Source organism: Salvelinus namaycush, unplaced genomic scaffold (assembly GCF_016432855.1).
Source record: "Salvelinus namaycush isolate Seneca unplaced genomic scaffold, SaNama_1.0 Scaffold3793, whole genome shotgun sequence".
NCBI lineage: Eukaryota > Metazoa > Chordata > Actinopteri > Salmoniformes > Salmonidae > Salvelinus > Salvelinus namaycush.
In genome coordinates this window covers 1-20,870 of record NW_024060778.1, presented here as the reverse complement: position 1 = coordinate 20,870, position 20,870 = coordinate 1, and the positions used below count along the sequence as shown (strand labels likewise).

Sequence of the window (20,870 nt, the reverse complement as noted above, 5' to 3'; positions counted from 1 at the left end):
CTGCCGTTTGAGTCGGTCAGTATCTATCTGCGTTTGAGTCTGTCAGTATCTATCTGCCGTTGAGTCTGTCAGTTATCTATCTGCCGTTTGAGTCAGTCAGTATCTATCTGCCGTTTGAGTCAGTCAGTATCTATCTGCTGTTTGAGTCAGTCAGTATCTATCTGCTGTTTGAGGCAGTCAGTATCTATCTGCTGTCTGAGTCAGTATCTATCTGCTGTCTGAGTCAGTATCTATCTGCCGTCTGAGTCAGTCAGTATCTATCTGCGTTTGAGTCAGTCAGTATCTATCTGCGTTTGAGTCAGTCAGTATCTATCTGCCGTTTGAGTCAGTCAGTATCTATCTGCCGTTTGAGTCAGTCAGTATCTATCTGCCGTTTGAGTCAGTCAGTATCTATCTGCCGTTTGAGTCAGTCAGTATCTATCTGCCGTTTGAGTCAGTCAGTATCTATCTGCCGTTTGAGTAGTCAGTATCTATCTGCCGCTTGAGTCAGTCAGTATCTATCTGCCGGTTTGAGTCAGTCAGTATCCTATCTGCCGTTTGAGTCAGTCAGTATCTATCTGCCGTTTGAGTCAGTCAGTATCTATCTGCCGTTTGAGTCAGTCAGTATCTATCTGCCGTTTGAGTCAGTCAGTATCTATCTGCCGTCTGAGTCCGTCAGTATCCATCTGCCGTCTGAGTCGGTCAGTATCTATCTGCCGTCAGAGTCGGTCAGTATCTATCTGCCGTCAGAGTCGGTCAGTATCTATCTGCCGTCAGAGTCGGTCAGTATCTATCTGCCGTCTGAGTCGACGTTCAGTATCTATCTGCCGTCTGAGTCAGTCAGTATCTATCTGCCGTCTGAGTCAGGCAGTATCTATCTGCCGTCCTGAGTCAGTCAGTATCTATCTGCCGTCTGAGTCAGTCAGTATCTATCTGCCTGTCTGAAGTCAGTCAGTATCTATCTGCTGTCTGAGGTCAGTCAGTATCTATCTGCCGTCTGAGTCAGTCAGTATCTATCTGCTGTCTGAGTCAGTCAGTATCTATCTGCTGTCTGAGTCAGTCAGTATCTATCTGCTGTCTGAGTCAGTCAGTATCTATCTGCTGTCTGAGTCAGTCAGTATCTATCTGCTGTCTGAGTCAGTAAGTATCTATCTGCCGTCTGAGTCAGTCAGTATCTATCTGCCGTTTGAGTCAGTCAGTATCTATCTGCCGTTTGAGTCAGTCAGTATCTATCTGCCGTTTGAGTCGGTCAGTATCTATCTGCCGTCTGAGTCGGTCAGTATCTATCTGCCGTTTGAGTCGGTCAGTATCTATCTGCCGTTTGAGTCTGTCAGTATCTATCTGCCGTTTGAGTCTGTCAGTATCTATCTGCCGTTTGAGTCAGTCAGTATCTATCTGCCGTTTGAGTCAGTCAGTATCTATCTGCTGTTTGAGGCAGTCAGTATCTATCTGCTGTTTGAGGCAGTCAGTATCTATCTGCTGTCTGAGGCAGTCAGTATCTATCTGCTGTCTGAGTCAGTATCTATCTGCTGTCTGAGTCAGTATCTATCTGCCGTTTGAGTCAGTCAGTATCTATCTGCCGTTTGAGTCAGTCAGTATCTATCTGCCGTTTGAGTCAGTCAGTATCTATCTGCCGTTTGAGTCAGTCAGTATCTATCTGCCGTTTGAGTCAGTCAGTATCTATCTGCCGTTTGAGTCAGTCAGTATCTATCTGCCGTTTGAGTCAGTCAGTATCTATCTGCCGTTTGAGTCAGTCAGTATCTATCTGCCGTTTGAGTCAGTCAGTATCTATCTGCCGTTTGAGTCCGTCAGTATCTATCTGCCGTCTGAGTCCGTCAGTATCCATCTGCCGTCTGAGTCGGTCAGTATCTATCAGCCGTTAGAGTCGGTCAGTATCTATCTGCCGTCAGAGTCGGTCAGTATCTATCTGCCGTCAGAGTCGGTCAGTATCTATCTGCCGTCAGAGTCAGTCAGTATCTATCTGCCGTCTGAGTCAGTCAGTATCTATCTGCCGTCTGAGTCAGTCAGTATCTATCTGCCGTCTGAGTCAGTCAGTATCTATCTGCCGTCTGAGTCAGTCAGTATCTATCTGCCGTCTGAGTCAGTCAGTATCTATCTGCCGTTTGAGTCAGTCAGTATCTATCTGCCGTTTGAGTCAGTCAGTATCTATCTGCCGTTTGAGTCAGTCAGTATCTATCTGCCGTTTGAGTCAGTCAGTATCTATCTGCCGTTTGAGTCAGTCAGTATCTATCTGCTGTCTGAGTCAGTCAGTATCTATCTGCTGTTAGTCAGTCAGTATCTATCTGCCGCTTGAGTCAGTCAGTATCTATCTGCTGTCTGAGTCGGTGTATTATAACTAGCTACCGTTTGAGTTTGGTGGCGATGGCGTGGTGTTCGTCCCAGCTGACAGCATTCTCCAGACTGCACCGTGCCTGGAGGTGATCTGTCTGCAGAGTGTGGAGCTCTCTCCTCGTTACCTCCAGCTCCCCCTCCAGCCGCTGCTTCTCTGCCTCCAGCAACATCAGCTGCTTACACACCTTAGAGACTGGAGAGGGGGGAGGGAGGAGGGATGGAGGGAGGGAGGAGAGATGGAGGGAGGGAGGAACAGTTCATGGAGATAACTTTCAACTCTGAAGACTTCTACCATCTACCTCCAGCAGGGTGAAGACTTCTACCATTCACCTCCAGCAGGGTGAAGACTTCTACCATTCACCTCCAGCAGGGTGAAGACTTCTACCATTCACCTCCAGCAGGGTGAAGACTTCTACCGTACACCTCCAGCAGGGTGAAGACTTCTACCATTCACCTCCAGCAGGGTGAAGACTTCTACCATTTACCTCCAGCGGGGTGAAGACTTCTACCAGTCACCTCCAGCAGGGTGAAGACTTCTACCATTCACCTTCTACCATTCACCTCCAGCAGGGTGAAGATTTCAACCATTCACCTCCAGCAGGGTGAAGATTTCAACCATTCACCTCCAGCAGGGTGAAGATTTCAACCATTCACCTCCAGCAGGGTGAAGATTTCTACCATTCACCTCCAGCAGGGTGAAGACTTCTACCATTCACCTCCAGCAGGGTGAAGATTTCTACCGTACACCTCCAGCAGGGTGAAGACTTCTACCGTACACCTCCAGCAGGGTGAAGACTTCTACCATTCACCTCCAGCAGGGTGAAGACTTCTACCATTCACCTCCAGCAGGGTGAAGACTTCTACCATCTACCTCCAGCAGGGTGAAGATTTCTACCATTCACCTCCAGCAGGGTGAAGACTTCTACCATTCACCTCCAGCAGGGTGAAGATTTCTACCGTACACCTCCAGCAGGGTGAAGACTTCTACCATTCACCTCCAGCAGGGTGAAGACTTCTACCATTGACCTCCAGCAGGGTGAAGACTTCTACCATCTACCTCCAGCAGGGTGAAGATTTCTACCATTCACCTCCAGCAGGGTGAAGACTTCTACCATTCACCTCCAGCAGGGTGAAGATTTCTACCGTACACCTCCAGCAGGGTGAAGATTTCAACCATTCACCTCCAGCAGGGTGAAGACTTCTACCGTACACCTCCAGCAGGGTGAAGATTTCAACCATTCACCTCCAGCAGGGTGAAGATTTCAACCATTCACCTCCAGCAGGGTGAAGATTTCAACCATTCACCTCCAGCAGGGTGAAGATTTCAACCATTCACCTCCAGCAGGGTGAAGATTTCTACCGTACACCTCCAGCAGGGTGAAGATTTCAACCATTCACCTCCAGCAGGGTGAAGATTTCTACCGTACACCTCCAGCAGGGTGAAGATTTCAACCATTCACCTCCAGCAGGGTGAAGATTTCAACCATTCACCTCCAGCAGGGTGAAGATTTCAACCATTCACCTCCAGCAGGGTGAAGATTTCTACCGTACACCTCCAGCAGGGTGAAGATTTCAACCATTCACCTCCAGCAGGGTGAAGATTTCTACCGTACACCTCCAGCAGGGTGAAGATTTCAACCATTCACCTCCAGCAGGGTGAAGATTTCAACCATTCACCTCCAGCAGGGTGAAGACTTCTACCATTCACCTCCAGCAGGGTGAAGACTTCTACCAGTCACCTCCAGCAGGGTGAAGACTTCTACCATACACCTCCAGCAGGGTGAAGACTTCTACCATACACCTCCAGCAGGGTGAAGATTTCAACCATTCACCTCCAGCAGGGTGAAGATTTCAACCATTCACCTCCAGCAGGGTTTGATACAGCGTTAATATGAATGTGTAGAATGTAGAAACAGAATGTAACTAGTTTCTATAGTAGAATCTGAAAGAGGGAGGCTCAGGGGTGATTACTGGTGTCCCTCCCTACCTTCAGTCAAATGTCTCCCATGACTGTCCTTAGCCTTAGTATGGAGGAGGGGGGGAGGAGAGGGAGGCTCAGGGGTGATTACTGGTGTCTGTCCCTCCCTACCTTCAGGGGGGGAGAAGAGGGAGGCTCAGGGGTGATTACTGGTGTCTGTCCCTCCCTACCTTCAGGGGGGGAGAAGAGGGAGGCTCAGGGGTGATTACTGGTGTCCCTCCCTACCTTCAGGGGGGGAGAAGAGGGAGGCTCAGGGGTGATTACTGGTGTCTGTCCCTCCCTACCTTCAGGGGGGGAGAAGAGGGAGGCTCAGGGGTGATTACTGGTGTCTGTCCCTCCCTACCTTCAGGGGGGGAGAAGAGGGAGGCTCAGGGGTGATTACTGGTGTCTGTCCCTCCCTACCTTCAGGGGGGGAGGAGAGGGAGGCTCAGGGGTGATTACTGGTGTCTGTCCCTCCCTACCTTCAGGGGGGGAGAAGAGGGAGGCTCAGGGGTGATTACTGGTGTCTGTCCCTCCCTACCTTCAGGGGGGGGGGGGGGGGGAGAGGGAGGCTCAGGGGTGATTACTGGTGTCCCTCCCTACCTTCAGTCAAATGTCTCCCATGACTGTCCTTAGCCTTAGTATGCTGCACCTCCAGCTGCTCTATCAGGACCTGGTTCTCCTGAAGTACCAGACGGGCCTGCTCCTGGAGCTGCCTCCTGGGGAGGGGTGGGGGGGGGGAGGAGAGGAGGGGGGAGAGAAGGAGGAGAGGAGGGGAAGAGAGGAGGGAGGAGAGGAGGGGAAGAGAGGAGGGAGGAGAGGAGGGGGGAGAGAAGAAGGAGGATAGGAGGGGGGGAGAGAAGAGGGAGGAGAGGAGGGGGGGAGAAGGGGGAGGAGAGGAGGGGAGGAGAGAGGAGGGAGGAGAGGAGGGGGGAGAGAAGAAGGAGGAGAGGAGGGGAAGGAGAGGAGGGGGGGGAGAGGATGAAGGGGAGGAGAGGAGGGGGGAGAGAAGAAGGAGGAGAGAAAAGTGTCAAGACAGTGTCTCCTCTTTCTCATACACACAAAGAGACAGACAGACAAACAGACACACACAGTGACAGACGGAGAGACACAGTACTCACCACTCCTTGTGGCTGACTCCTCCAGACAGAGAGACAGACAGTACTCACCACTCCTTGTGGCTGACTCCTCCAGACAGAGACAGACAGTACTCACCACTCCTTGTGGCTGACTCATCCAGACAGAGAGACAGACAGTACTCACCACTCCTTGTGGCTGACTCATCCAGACAGAGACAGACAGTACTCACCACTCCTTGTGGCTGACTCATCCAGACAGAGAGACACAGTACTCACCACTCCTTGTGGCTGACTCCTCTAGACAGAGAGACACAGTACTCACCACTCCTTGTGGCTGACTCCTCCTGACAGAGAGACAGACAGTACTCACCACTCCTTGTGGCTGACTCCTCCAGACAGAGACAGACAGTACTCACCACTCCTTGTGGCTGACTCCTCCAGACAGAGAGACAGACAGTACTCACCACTCCTTGTGGCTGACTCCTCCAGACAGAGACAGACAGTAATCACCACTCCTTGTGGCTGACTCCTCCAGACAGAGAGACACAGTACTCACCACTCCTTGTGGCTGACTCCTCCAGACAGAGAGACAGACAGTACTCACCACTCCTTGTGGCTGACTCCTCCAGACAGAGAGACAGACAGTACTCACCACTCTTTGTGACTGACTCCTCCAGACAGAGAGACACACACAGTACTCACCACTCTTTGTGACTGACTCCTCCAGACAGAGAGACACACACAGTACTCACCACTCCTTGTGGCTGACTCCTCCAGACAGAGAGACAGACAGTACTCACCACTCTTTGTGACTGACTCCTCCAGACAGGGAGACACACACAGTACTCACCACTCCTTGTGGCTGACTCCTCCAGACAGAGAGACAGACAGTACTCACCACTCCTTGTGGCTGACTCCTCCAGACAGAGACAGACAGTACTCACCACTCCTTGTGGCTGACTCCTCCAGACAGAGACAGACAGTACTCACCACTCCTTGTGGCTGACTCCTCCTGACAGAGAGACAGACAGTACTCACCACTCCTTGTGGCTGACTCCTCCTGACAGAGAGACAGACAGTACTCACCACTCCTTGTGGCTGACTCCTCCTGACAGAGAGACAGACAGTACTCACCACTCTTTGTGGCTGACTCCTCCAGACAGAGACAGACAGTACTCACCACTCTTTGTGGCTGACTCCTTCAGACAGAGAGACAGACAGTACTCACCACTCTTTGTGGCTGACTCCTCCAGACAGAGAGACACAGTACTCACCACTCTTTGTGGCTGACTCCTCCAGACAGAGAGACACAGTACTCACCACTCCTTGTGACTGACTCCTCCAGACAGAGAGACACAGTACTCACCACTCCTTGTGGCTGACTTCTCCAGACAGAGAGACAGACAGTACTCACCACTCTTTGTGACTGACTCCTCCAGACAGAGAGACACACACAGTACTCACCACTCCTTGTGGCTGACTCCTCCAGACAGAGAGACAGTACTCACCACTCCTTGTGGCTGACTCCTCCAGACAGAGAGACAGACAGTACTCACCACTCCTTGTGGCTGACTCCTCCAGACAGAGAGACACACACAGTACTCACCACTCCTTGTGGCTGACTCCTCCAGACAGAGAGACACACACAGTACTCACCACTCCTTGTGGCTGACTCCTCCTGACAGAGAGACAGACAGTAATCACCACTCCTTGTGACTGACTCCTCCAGACAGAGAGACACACACAGTACTCACCACTCCTTGTGGCTGACTCCTCCAGACAGAGAGACAGACAGTACTCACCACTCTTTGTGGCTGACTCCTCCAGACAGAGAGACAGACAGTACTCACCACTCCTTGTGGCTGACTCCTCCTGACAGAGAGACAGACAGTAATCACCACTCCTTGTGACTGACTCCTCCAGACAGAGAGACACACACAGTACTCACCACTCCTTGTGGCTGACTCCTCCAGACAGAGAGACAGACAGTACTCACCACTCTTTGTGGCTGACTCCTCCAGACAGAGAGACAGACAGTACTCACCACTCCTTGTGGCTGACTCCTCCAGACAGAGAGACACACACAGTACTCACCACTCCTTGTGGCTGACTCCTCCAGACAGAGAGACACACACAGTACTCACCACTCCTTGTGGCTGACTCCTCCTGACAGAGAGACAGACAGTAATCACCACTCCTTGTGACTGACTCCTCCAGACAGAGAGACAGACAGTACTCACCACTCCTTGTGGCTGACTCCTCCTGACAGAGAGACAGACAGTACTCACCACTCCTTGTGGCTGACTCCTCCTGACAGAGAGACAGACAGTACTCACCACTCCTTGTGGCTGACTCCTCCTGACAGAGAGACAGACAGTACTCACCACTCCTTGTGGCTGACTCCTCCTGACAGAGAGACAGACAGTACTCACCACTCCTTGTGGCTGACTCCTCCTGACAGAGAGACAGACAGTACTCACCACTCCTTGTGGCTGACTCCTCCTGACAGAGAGACAGACAGTACTCACCACTCCTTGTGGCTGACTCCTCCAGACAGAGAGACAGTACTCACCACTCCTTGTGGCTGACTCCTCCAGACAGAGAGACACAGTACTCACCACTCTTTGTGGCTGACTCCTTCAGACAGAGAGACACACACAGTACTCACCACTCCTTGTGGCTGACTCCTCCAGACAGAGAGACAGACAGTACTCACCACTCTTTGTGGCTGACTCCTCCAGACAGAGACAGACAGTACTCACCACTCTTTGTGGCTGACTCCTTCAGACAGAGAGACAGACAGTACTCACCACTCTTTGTGGCTGACTCCTCCAGACAGAGAGACACAGTACTCACCACTCTTTGTGGCTGACTCCTCCAGACAGAGAGACACAGTACTCACCACTCTTTGTGGCTGACTCCTCCAGACAGAGAGACACAGTACTCACCACTCCTTGTGACTGACTCCTCCAGACAGAGAGACAGACAGTACTCACCACTCCTTGTGGGTGACTCATCCAGACAGAGAGACAGACAGTACTCACCACTCCTTGTGGCTGACTCCTCTAGACAGAGAGACACAGTACTCACCACTCCTTGTGGCTGACTCCTCTAGACAGAGAGACACAGTACTCACCACTCCTTGTGGCTGACTCCTCTAGACAGAGAGACACAGTACTCACCACTCCTTGTGGGTGACTCATCCAGACAGAGAGACAGACAGTACTCACCACTCTTTGTGGCTGACTCATCCAGACAGAGAGACAGACAGTACTCACCACTCCTTGTGGCTGACTCCTCCAGACAGAGAGACAGACAGTACTCACCACTCCTTGTGGCTGACTCATCCAGACAGAGAGACAGTACTCACCACTCCTTGTGGCTGACTCCTCCTGTCTGTTTCAGGTCCTGGTGTAGTTTCTGGTTCTCCTGCACCACCTCCTCCACACGGACCCGGAACCTTCTCAACTCCTCCTAGACACAACCAATCAATCAATCAATTACCCTGGATAACAAACACTACCTGGACAGGTCTCAGATCAGTCTAGCAGCTATCTTAACAGACCGAGTCACTGGTGTCTCCTGCTTTAAATTTGGCTTATAATCACGAATCAGGATGATAGAGTTATGGTCAGATTTGCCCTCCAAATGGACGGTAAATCACTTAGTTTGGGACACCAACTAAGTGAAAAATGGCCAGACAAGAGGAGACCAGGCCTCTATCAGTTCAGCCAAGAGGGTAGACCAGGCCTCTATCAGTTCAGCCAAAAGGAGACCAGGCCTCTCTCAGTTTAGTGGGACATAATTGAGCCCATCTCAACCAGAGCCTGGGTAGACCAGGCCTCTAGCAGTTTAGTGGGACATAGTTGAGCCCATCTCAACCAGAGCCTGAGTAGACCAGGCCTCTATCAGTTTAGTGGGACATAGTTGAACCCATCTCAACCAGAGCCTGGGTAGACCGGGCCTCTATCAGTTTAGTGGGACATAGTTGAGCCCATCTCAACCAGAGCCTGGGTAGACCAGGCCTCTATCAGTTAAGTGGGACATAGTTGAGCCCATCTCAACCAGAGCCTGGGTAGACCAGGCCTCTCTCTATCAGTTTAGTGGAACATAGTTGAACCCATCTCAACCAGAGCCTGGGTAGACCAGGCCTCTCTCTATCAGTTTAGTGGGACATAGTTGAGCCCGTCTCAACCAGAGCCTGGGTAGACCAGGCCTCTATCAGTTTAGTGGGACATAGTTGAGCCCATCTCAACCAGAGCCTGGGTAGACCAGGCCTCTATCAGTTTAGTGGGACATAGTTGAGCCCATCTCAACCAGAGTCTGGGTAGACCAGGCCTCTATCAGTTTAGTGGGACATAGTTGAGCCCATCTCAACCAGAGCCTGGGTAGACCAGGCCTCTATCAGTTTAACTAATTTTCATTGGATGTCTTCACCCCACACTTTAATATACTGGCTGAGCATGATGTGTTTTCATTGGCTCTTGTGTTTCTCTTTTAAATAGACCATAACACATTTGAAAAGCATAAAGTTATTAACAAGAGGATAACAAGGTGACACTAATACAAAACACACAAAGAAACGTGTACGCACACACACACACACACACACACACACACACACACACACACACACCACACACACACACACCACACACACACACCACACACACACTCTTACCTCCGAGGCCTGTAGGAGAGCATCTTTCTCAGTGAGCCGGTCTTCATAAGCCAGCAACAATGGAGATAAATACTTCATGTCCAGCTGAAAGACAGAATGGATCAAAACAGACGTTAGAGTTTAGACGAGTTTAGATTCAGCCTCATCACACCCAGCGCTGGTTTCCAGGACAGATCCAGCCTCATCACACCCTGGTTTCCAGGACAGATTCAGCCTCATCACACCCTGGTTTCCAGGACAGATCCAGCCTCATCACACCCTGGTTTCCAGGACAGATCCAGCCTCATCACACCCTGGTTTCCAGGACAGATTCAGCCTCATCACACCCTGGTTTCCAGGACAGATTCAGCCTCATCACACCCAGCGCTGGTTTCCAGGACAGATTCAGCCTCATCACACCCTGGTTTCCAGGACAGATTCAGCCTCATCACACCCAGCGCTGGTTTCCAGGACAGATTGAGCCTCATCACACCCTGGTTTCCAGGACAGATTCAGCCTCATCACACCCAGCGCTGGTTTCTAGGACACTCTCACAACCAGCGCTGGTTTCCAGGACAGATCCAGCCTCATCACACCCAGCGCTGGTTTCCAGGACAGATTCAGCCTCATCACACCCTGGTTTCCAGGACAGATTCAGCCTCATCACACCCAGCGCTGGTTTCTAGGACACTCTCACAACCAGCGCTAGTTTCTAGGACAGATTCAGCCTCATCACACCCAGCGCTGGTTTCTAGGACAGATTCAGCCTCATCACAACCAGCGCTGGTTTCCAGGACAGATTCAGCCTCATCACACCCAGCGCTGGTTTCCAGGACAGATTCAGCCTCATCACACCCAGCGCTGGTTTCTAGGACAGATTCAGCCTCATCACACCCAGCGCTGGTTTCCAGGACACACATCCAGCCTCATCACACCCAGCGCTGGTTTCCAGGACACACATTCAGCCTCATCACACCCAGCGCTAGTTTCTAGGACAGATTCAGCCTCATCACACCCAGCGCTAGTTTCTAGGACAGATTCAGCCTCATCACACCCAGCGCGGTTTCCAGGACACAGATTCAGCCTCATCACACCCAGCGCTGGTTTCCAGGACAGATTCAGCCTCATCGTGGACTGACAAGCAAACTCAATGGAGAATCTCAATCTGTGTCCGGGAACCACTGAGGAACACTAAGGAACGCTAAAGATCGCTAAGGAACGCTAAAGATCGCTAAGGAACGCTAAAGATCGCTAAGGAACGCTAAAGATCGCTAAGGGCTCAGACATACTAATAGTATTTTCTGGCCGATAGTAATTAGCACCTTTGAACGTAATTAGCACCTTTGAACGTAATTTGCGAACCAATTGCGCACCGATTTTACATGTAGAATCGCGTGAAACATGTTGGCAGTCGGATGTCTACAGTGAGCGGTCCCTAAAAACACAACGCTCTGAATTGATCGGCAGACGAACGCTAGATTTACATTCGGTGCGAAAAGTGCGAGACTTAAAGTCCAGTTCAGAAAAGATGAGACAACGCGACGGTCTGAAGGAGTTTTAGAACCAAGTTTGTTTGATCTGAACGGTCCGGTTTTAAAATGTCTCATGTCGACGGCTGGAGTTTCCGAGATTCAACAGGTCACATACCTTTAGCTAAAAAGTCTTGAGACGAGACGGATCCATTTAGCCAATCAGAAGCCAGTGAGCTAACGTTCTGCACACAGCCAAGCAGCTAGCTAGCTAACCAAACAGAGATCTACCTACCTTTTCTGAGGCACATAGCTAGCCTAGCTTGCTGATATTCATCTGACAAGTCATAAAGTTCACACTGTTACTGGTGCACGTATTTCATGATACTTGTTTGTTGCAGCAACTTTCTACAACAAAGTAGCAAACTTTGTTTCAAAGTTCCATCACGTCGACGTAGAGGCACCGTTATCGTGGAAATGATCTCAGCTGCACGTCTCCTCTCCTTGATCTGAATGCCCCGTCTTTAGTCCGCTGTCGTACAACACAATATTCTAAAACTAGCTAATTTTATCTAATCTCGTCTCATGTCGTCGGTTGTCTCTGAACTGGGGTTTAAGGATTGCTAAGGATAGCAATCGGTTCGCAAACTACGTTCAGAGGTGCTAAGTACTTTCGGCCAGCAAACGCTAGTGGGGTGTCTAAGCTCTAAGGATCGCCAGGGATAGCTAAGGATCGCCAGGGATAGCTAAGGATCGCCAGGGATCGCTAAGGGTCGCCAAGGATAGCTAAGGGTCGCAAGGGATAGCTAAGGATCGCCAGGGATAGCTAGGGATCGCCAGGGATAGCTAGGGATCGCCAGGGATAGCTAAGGATCGCCAGGGATAGCTAAGGATCGCCAGGGATAGCTAAGGGTCGCCAGGGATAGCTAAGGATCGCCAGGGATAGCTAAGGGTCGCCAGGGATAGCTAAGGGTCGCCAGGGATAGCTAAGGGTCGCCAGGGATAGCTAAGGGTCGCCAGGGATAGCTAGGGATCGCCAGGGATAGCTAGGGATCGCCAGGGATAGCTAGGGATCGCCAGGGATAGCTAGGGATCGCCAGGGATAGCTAGGGATCGCCAGGGATAGCTAAGGATCGGGCTCATAATTCACTGGTATACATAGCAGAAGACAATGCCAATGTTTCTAGAGGAGGAATCCATGAGAATGTCTGAGTGACTGACCAGCCAGGGTGGAGCAGATCCTTTAAGTGGAAGGCCATGGGTCCTGGAGCTCTGAAAGACATGGAGGGAAAACATTATTATTACATTACCAGAACACTACTTTAGACCAGAGCACTACTTTAGACCAGAGCCGTATGACAGGGAGCACTACTTCAGACAAGAGCACTACTTTAGACCAAAGCACTACTTCAGACCAGAGCACTACTTTAGACCAGAGCACTACTTTATAGACCAGAGCACTACTTTATAGACCAGAGCACTACTTTATAGACCAGAGCACTACTTTATAGACCAGAGCACTACTTTATAGACCAGAGCACTACTTTAGACCAGAGCACTACTTTATAGACCAGAGCACTACTTTATAGACCAGAGCACTACTTTATAGACCAGAGCACTACTTTATAGACCAGAGCACTTCTTCAGACCAGAGCACTACTTTAGACCAGAGCCGTATGACCAGAGCACTACTTTAGACCAGAGCACTACTTCAGACCAGAGCCGTATGACAGGGAGCACTACTTTAGACCAAAGCACTACTTCAGACCAGAGCCGTATGAATGGGAGCACTACTTTAGACCAGAGCACTACTTTAGACCAAAGCACTACTTCAGACCAGAGCACTACTTTAGACCAGAGCCGTATGACAGGGAGCACTACTTTAGACCAGAGCACTACTTTAGACCAGAGCCGTATGACAGGGAGCACTACTTTAGACCAAAGCACTACTTCAGACCAGAGCACTACTTTAGACCAGAGCCGTATGAAAGGGAGCACTACTTTAGACCAGAGCACTACTTTAGACCAAAGCACTACTTCAGACCAGAGCACTACTTTATAGACCAGAGCACTACTTTATAGACCAGAGCACTACTTTAGACCAGAGCACTACTTCAGACCAGAGCACTACTTCAGACCAGAGCACTTCTTCAGACCAGAGCACTACTTCAGACCAGAGCAATACTTTAGACCAGAGCACTACTTCAGACCAGAGCACTACTTCAGACCAGAGCACTACTTCAGACCAGAGCCGTATGACAGGGAGCACTACTTTAGACCAGAGCACTACTTTATAGACCAGAGCACTACTTTATAGACCAGAGCACTACTTCAGACCAGAGCACTACTTCAGACCAGAGCACTACTTTATAGACCAGAGCACTACTTTATAGACCAGAGCACTACTTCAGACCAGAGCACTTCTTCAGACCAGAGCACTACTTTAGACCAGAGCCGTATGACCAGAGCACTACTTTAGACCAGAGCACTACTTTAGACCAGAGCACTACTTTAGACCAGAGCACTACTTCAGACCAGAGCACTACTTCAGACCAGAGCACTACTTTAGACCAGAGCCGTATGAAAGGGAGCACTACTTTAGACCAGAGCACTACTTTAGACCAAAGCACTACTTCAGACCAGAGCACTACTTTAGACCAGAGCCGTATGACAGGGAGCACTACTTTAGACCAGAGCACTACTTTAGACCAAAGCACTACTTTATAGACCAGAGCACTACTTTATAGACCAGAGCACTACTTTATAGACCAGAGCACTACTTTATAGACCAGAGCACTACTTTATAGACCAGAGCACTACTTCAGACCAGAGCACTACTTCAGACCAGAGCACTACTTCAGACCAGAGCCGTATGACCAGAGCAATACTTCAGACCAGAGCACTACTTTAGACCAGAGCACTACTTTAGACCAGAGCAATACTTCAGACCAGAGCAATACTTCAGACCAGAGCACTACTTCAGACCAGAGCACTACTTCAGACCAGAGCACTACTTCAGACCAGAGCACTACTTCAGACCAGAGCACTACTTCAGACCAGAGCCATATGACCAGAGCACTACTTTAGACCAGAGCACTACTTTAGACCAGAGCACTACTTTAGACCAGAGCACTACTTTAGACCAGAGCACTACTTCAGACCAGAGCACTACTTCAGACCAGAGCACTACTTCAGACCAGAGCACTACTTCAGACCAGAGCACTACTTCAGACCAGAGCACTACTTCAGACCAGAGCACTACTTCAGACCAGAGCACTACTTTAGACCAGAGCACTACTTTAGACCAGAGCACTACTTTAGACCAAAGCACTACTTTATAGACCAGAGCACTACTTTAGACCAGAGCACTACTTTATAGACCAGAGCACTACTTTATAGACCAGAGCACTACTTTATAGACCAGAGCACTACTTTAGACCAGAGCACTACTTTAGACCAGAGCACTACTTCAGACCAGAGCACTACTTCAGACCAGAGCACTTCTTCAGACCAGAGCACTACTTCAGACCAGAGCACTACTTCAGACCAGAGCACTACTTTAGACCAGAGCACTACTTCAGACCAGAGCACTACTTCAGACCAGAGCACTACTTCAGACCAGAGCCGTATGACAGGGAGCACTACTTTAGACCAGAGCACTACTTTAGACCAGAGCACTACTTTATAGACCAGAGCACTACTTTATAGACCAGAGCACTACTTTAGACCAGAGCAATACTTTAGACCAGAGCACTACTTTAGACCAGAGCAATACTTTAGACCAGAGCAATACTTTAGACCAGAGCACTACTTCAGACCAGAGCCGTATGACAGGGAGCACTACTTTAGACCAGAGCACTACTTTAGACCAGAGCACTACTTTATAGACCAGAGCACTACTTTATAGACCAGAGCACTACTTTAGACCAGAGCAATACTTTAGACCAGAGCACTACTTTAGACCAGAGCAATACTTTAGACCAGAGCAATACTTTAGACCAGAGCAATACTTTAGACCAGAGCACTACTTTAGACCAGAGCACTACTTCAGACCAGAGCACTACTTCAGACCAGAGCACTACTTCAGACCAGAGCACTACTTCAGACCAGAGCACTACTTCAGACCAGAGCCGTATGACAGGGAGCACTACTTTAGACCAAAGCACTACTTCAGACCAGAGCACTACTTTAGACCAGAGCCGTATGAAAGGGAGCACTACTTTAGACCAGAGCACTACTTTAGACCAAAGCACTACTTTAGACCAGAGCCGTATGACAGGGAGCACTACTTTAGACCAGAGCACTACTTTAGACCAGAGCCGTATGACAGGGAGCACTACTTTAGACCAAAGCACTACTTCAGACCAGAGCACTACTTTAGACCAGAGCCGTATGAAAGGGAGCACTACTTTAGACCAGAGCACTACTTTAGACCAAAGCACTACTTCAGACCAGAGCACTACTTTAGACCAGAGCCGTATGACAGGGAGCACTACTTTAGACCAGAGCACTACTTTAGACCAAAGCACTACTTCAGACCAGAGCCGTATGACAGGGAGCACTACTTCAGACCAGAGCACTACTTTATAGACCAGAGCACTACTTTATAGACCAGAGCACTACTTTATAGACCAGAGCACTACTTTAGACCAGAGCACTACTTTAGACCAGAGCACTACTTCAGACCAGAGCACTACTTCAGACCAGAGCACTACTTCAGACCAGAGCACTACTTCAGACCAGAGCACTACTTCAGACCAGAGCACTTCTTCAGACCAGAGCACTACTTTAGACCAGAGCACTACTTTAGACCAGAGCACTACTTCAGACCAGAGCACTACTTCAGACCAGAGCACTACTTCAGACCAGAGCCGTATGACAGGGAGCACTACTTTAGACCAAAGCACTACATCAGACCAGAGCACTACTTCAGACCAGAGCACTTCTTCAGACCAGAGCACTACTTTAGACCAGAGCCGTATGACCAGAGCAATACTTCAGACCAGAGCACTACTTTAGACCAGAGCACTACTTTAGACCAGAGCACTACTTTATAGACCAGAGCACTACTTTATAGACCAGAGCACTACTTCAGACCAGAGCACTACTTCAGACCAGAGCACTACTTCAGACCAGAGCACTACTTTAGACCAGAGCCGTATGACAGGGAGCACTACTTCAGACAAGAGCACTACTTTAGACCAAAGCACTACTTCAGACCAGAGCACTACTTTAGACCAGAGCACTACTTTATAGACCAGAGCACTACATTATAGACCAGAGCACTACTTTATAGACCAGAGCACTACTTTATAGACCAGAGCACTACTTTATAGACCAGAGCACTACTTTAGACCAGAGCACTACTTTATAGACCAGAGCACTTCTTCAGACCAGAGCACTACTTTAGACAAGAGCCGTATGACAGGGAGCACTACTTTAGACCAGAGCACTACTTCAGACCAGAGCACTACTTCAGACCAGAGCCGTATGACAGGGAGCACTACTTTAGACCAAAGCACTACTTCAGACCAGAGCCGTATGAATGGGAGCACTACTTTAGACCAGAGCACTACTTTAGACCAAAGCACTACTTCAGACCAGAGCACTACTTTAGACCAGAGCCGTATGACAGGGAGCACTACTTTAGACCAGAGCACTACTTTAGACCAGAGCACTACTTTATAGACCAGAGCACTACTTTATAGACCAGAGCACTACTTTATAGACCAGAGCACTACTTCAGACCAGAGCACTACTTCAGACCAGAGCACTACTTCAGACCAGAGCACTACTTCAGACCAGAGCACTACTTCAGACCAGAGAACTACTTCAGACCAGAGCACTACTTCAGACCAGAGCCGTATGACAGGGAGCACTACTTTAGACCAAAGCACTACTTCAGACCAGAGCACTACTTTAGACCAGAGCCGTATGAAAGGGAGCACTACTTTAGACCAGAGCACTACTTTAGACCAAAGCACTACTTCAGACCAGAGCACTACTTTAGACCAGAGCCGTATGACAGGGAGCACTACTTTAGACCAGAGCACTACTTTAGACCAAAGCACTACTTCAGACCAAAGCACTACTTTAGACCAGAGCACTACTTTATAGACCAGAGCACTACTTTATAGACCAGAGCACTACTTTATAGACCAGAGCACTACTTTATAGACCAGAGCACTACTTTAGACCAGAGCACTACTTTAGACCAGAGCACTACTTCAGACCAGAGCACTACTTCAGACCAGAGCACTACTTCAGACCAGAGCACTTCTTCAGACCAGAGCACTACTTCAGACCAGAGCACTACTTCAGACCAGAGCCGTATGACAGGGAGCACTACTTTAGACCAAAGCACTACTTCAGACCAGAGCACTACTTCAGACCAGAGCACTTCTTCAGACCAGAGCACTACTTTAGACCAGAGCACTACTTTAGACCAGAGCACTACTTTAGACCAGAGCACTACTTTATAGACCAGAGCACTACTTTATAGACCAGAGCACTACTTCAGACCAGAGCACTACTTCAGACCAGAGCACTACTTCAGACCAGAGCACTACTTTATAGACCAGAGCACTACTTCAGACCAGAGCACTTCTTCAGACCAGAGCACTACTTTAGACCAGAGCCGTATGACCAGAGCACTACTTTAGACCAGAGCACTACTTTAGACCAGAGCACTACTTCAGACCAGAGCACTACTTCAGACCAGAGCACTACTTTAGACCAGAGCCGTATGACAGGGAGCACTACTTTAGACCAAAGCACTACTTCAGACCAGAGCACTACTTTAGACCAGAGCCGTATGACAGGGAGCACTACTTTAGACCAAAGCACTACTTTATAGACCAGAGCACTACTTTATAGACCAGAGCACTACTTTATAGACCAGAGCACTACTTTATAGACCAGAGCACTACTTTATAGACCAGAGCACTACTTTATAGACCAGAGCACTACTTCAGACCAGAGCACTACTTCAGACCAGAGCCGTATGACCAGAGCAATACTTCAGACCAGAGCACTACTTTAGACCAGAGCACTACTTTAGACCAGAGCACTACTTTAGACCAGAGCAATACTTCAGACCAGAGCACTACTTCAGACCAGAGCACTACTTCAGACCAGAGCACTACTTCAGACCAGAGCACTACTTCAGACCAGAGCACTACTTCAGACCAGAGCCATATGACCAGAGCACTACTTTAGACCAGAGCACTACTTCAGACCAGAGCACTACTTCAGACCAGAGCACTACTTCAGACCAGAGCACTACTTCAGACCAGAGCACTACTTCAGACCAGAGCCATATGACCAGAGCACTACTTTAGACCAGAGCACTACTTCAGACCAGAGCACTACTTCAGACCAGAGCACTACTTCAGACCAGAGCACTACTTCAGACCAGAGCACTACTTCAGACCAGAGCCATATGACCAGAGCACTACTTCAGACCAGAGCACTACTTCAGACCAGAGCACTACTTCAGACCAGAGCACTACTTCAGACCAGAGCCATATGACCAGAGCACTACTTTAGACCAGAGCACTACTTCAGACCAGAGCACTAACTTCAGACCAGAGCACTACTTCAGACCAGAGCACTACTTCAGACCAGAGCACTACTTCAGACCAGAGCACTACTTCAGACCAGAGCACTACTTCAGACCAGAGCACTACTTCAGACCAGAGCACTACTTCAGACCAGAGCACTACTTCAGACCAGAGCACTACTTCAGACCAGAGCACTACTTCAGACCAGAGCACTACTTCAGACCAGAGCACTACTTCAGACCAGAGCACTACTTTAGACCAGAGCACTACTTTAGACCAGAGCACTACTTTAGACCAGAGCACTACTTCAGACCAGAGCACTACTTCAGACCAGAGCACTACTTTAGACCAGAGCACTACTTTAGACCAGAGCACTACTTTAGACCAGAGCACTACTTTAGACCAGAGCACTACTTTAGACCAGAGCACTACTTTAGACCAGAGCACTACTTCAGACCAGAGCACTACTTCAGACCAGAGCACTACTTCAGACCAGAGCACTACTTCAGACCAGAGCACTACTTCAGACCAGAGCACTACTTTAGACCAGAGCACTACTTTAGACCAGAGCACTACTTTAGACCAGAGCACTACTTCAGACCAGAGCACTACTTCAGACCAGAGCACTACTTCAGACCAGAGCACTACTTCAGACCAGAGCACTACTTCAGACCAGAGCCTTATGGTTGTGGAGGGTATAGAATGCACCTGAGCTCAAATTGCTTGGTAAAGCCCCACCTTATCTCAGCTCGCTGGTCACCATAGCAGCACCCACCCGCAGCACGCGCTCCAGCAGGTATATCTCACTAGTCATCCCCAAAACCAATTCTTCCTTTGGCCGCCACTCCTTCCAGTTCTCTGCTGCCAATGACTGGAACGAACTGCAAAAATCTCTGAAACTGGAAACACTTATCTCCCTCACTAACTTTAAGCACCAGCTGTCAGAGCAGCTCACAGATTACTGCACCTGTACATAGCCCATCTGTAAACGGCCTATCCAACTACCTCATCCCCATACTGTATTTATTTATTTATCTTGCTCCTTTGCACCCCAGTATCTCTACTTGCACATTCATCTTCTGCACATCTACCATTCCAGTGTTTAATTGCTATATTGTATTTACCTCGCCACCATGGCCTATTTATTGCCTTACCTCCCTTATCTTACCTCATTTACACACACTGTATATAGATTTATTCTTGGCCAGGTCGCAGTTGTAAATGAGAACTTGTTCTCAACTAGCCTACCTGGTTAAATAAAGGTGAAATAAATAAATAAAAATGAGAGTCTGATACAAATAGGTATAGTTACCTCTTCTTTGCCCAGGGGTCTGAAGCGTGTCTGGTAGTTATAGTTATAGTTAGGGTAGGTATAGTTACCTCTTCTTTGCCCAGGGGTCTGAAGCGTGTCTGGTAGCGGCTGAGCTCCACGTTGAGGCGATGGACGGTCATCTTCAGGCTGTCGTTCTCGGCGACCAGCTCCTGGGCTTGCTGCCTCAGACTCAGCAGTTCTGCCTGCTCACCTGCAGGGGGAGCTACAGTCAGTGTCTGGTCCACACAGGAAGTACAATGCAGAACACCTATTATCCAGGTTACATCCCGAAATTTCGTTGATAACAAACTGAGAAATCATGAGAGCTGGCTTCCATAGCCGGGTTGTAGGTCCCCTGTCTCCCCCCTCCCCTACTCCCACCCCGTCTCTCACGGCCCCCGTCTCTCATGGTCCCCTGTCTCTCGCACGGCCCCCGTCTCTCATGGTCCCCTGTCTCCCCCCTCCCCTACTCCCACCCCGTATCTCCCCTCCTGTCTCTC

The 20,870-nt window shown here is 49.4% G+C and overlaps 1 protein-coding gene across 1 annotated transcript; it reads right to left on the bottom strand.

Annotated features, from left to right (window-relative positions):
- Positions 1 to 2,343: 2,343 nt before the first annotated feature.
- On the bottom strand, positions 2,344 to 20,606 carry LOC120040772 (centrosomal protein of 89 kDa-like; the record flags this gene model as incomplete). Its single annotated transcript, XM_038985801.1, has 6 exons — positions 2,344 to 2,524; positions 4,892 to 5,007; positions 8,738 to 8,841; positions 10,049 to 10,132; positions 12,718 to 12,768; positions 20,439 to 20,606. Coding segments are annotated over 6 exons (704 nt in total), but the record flags the coding sequence as incomplete, so codon positions are not given.
- Positions 20,607 to 20,870: the final 264 nt, after the last annotated feature.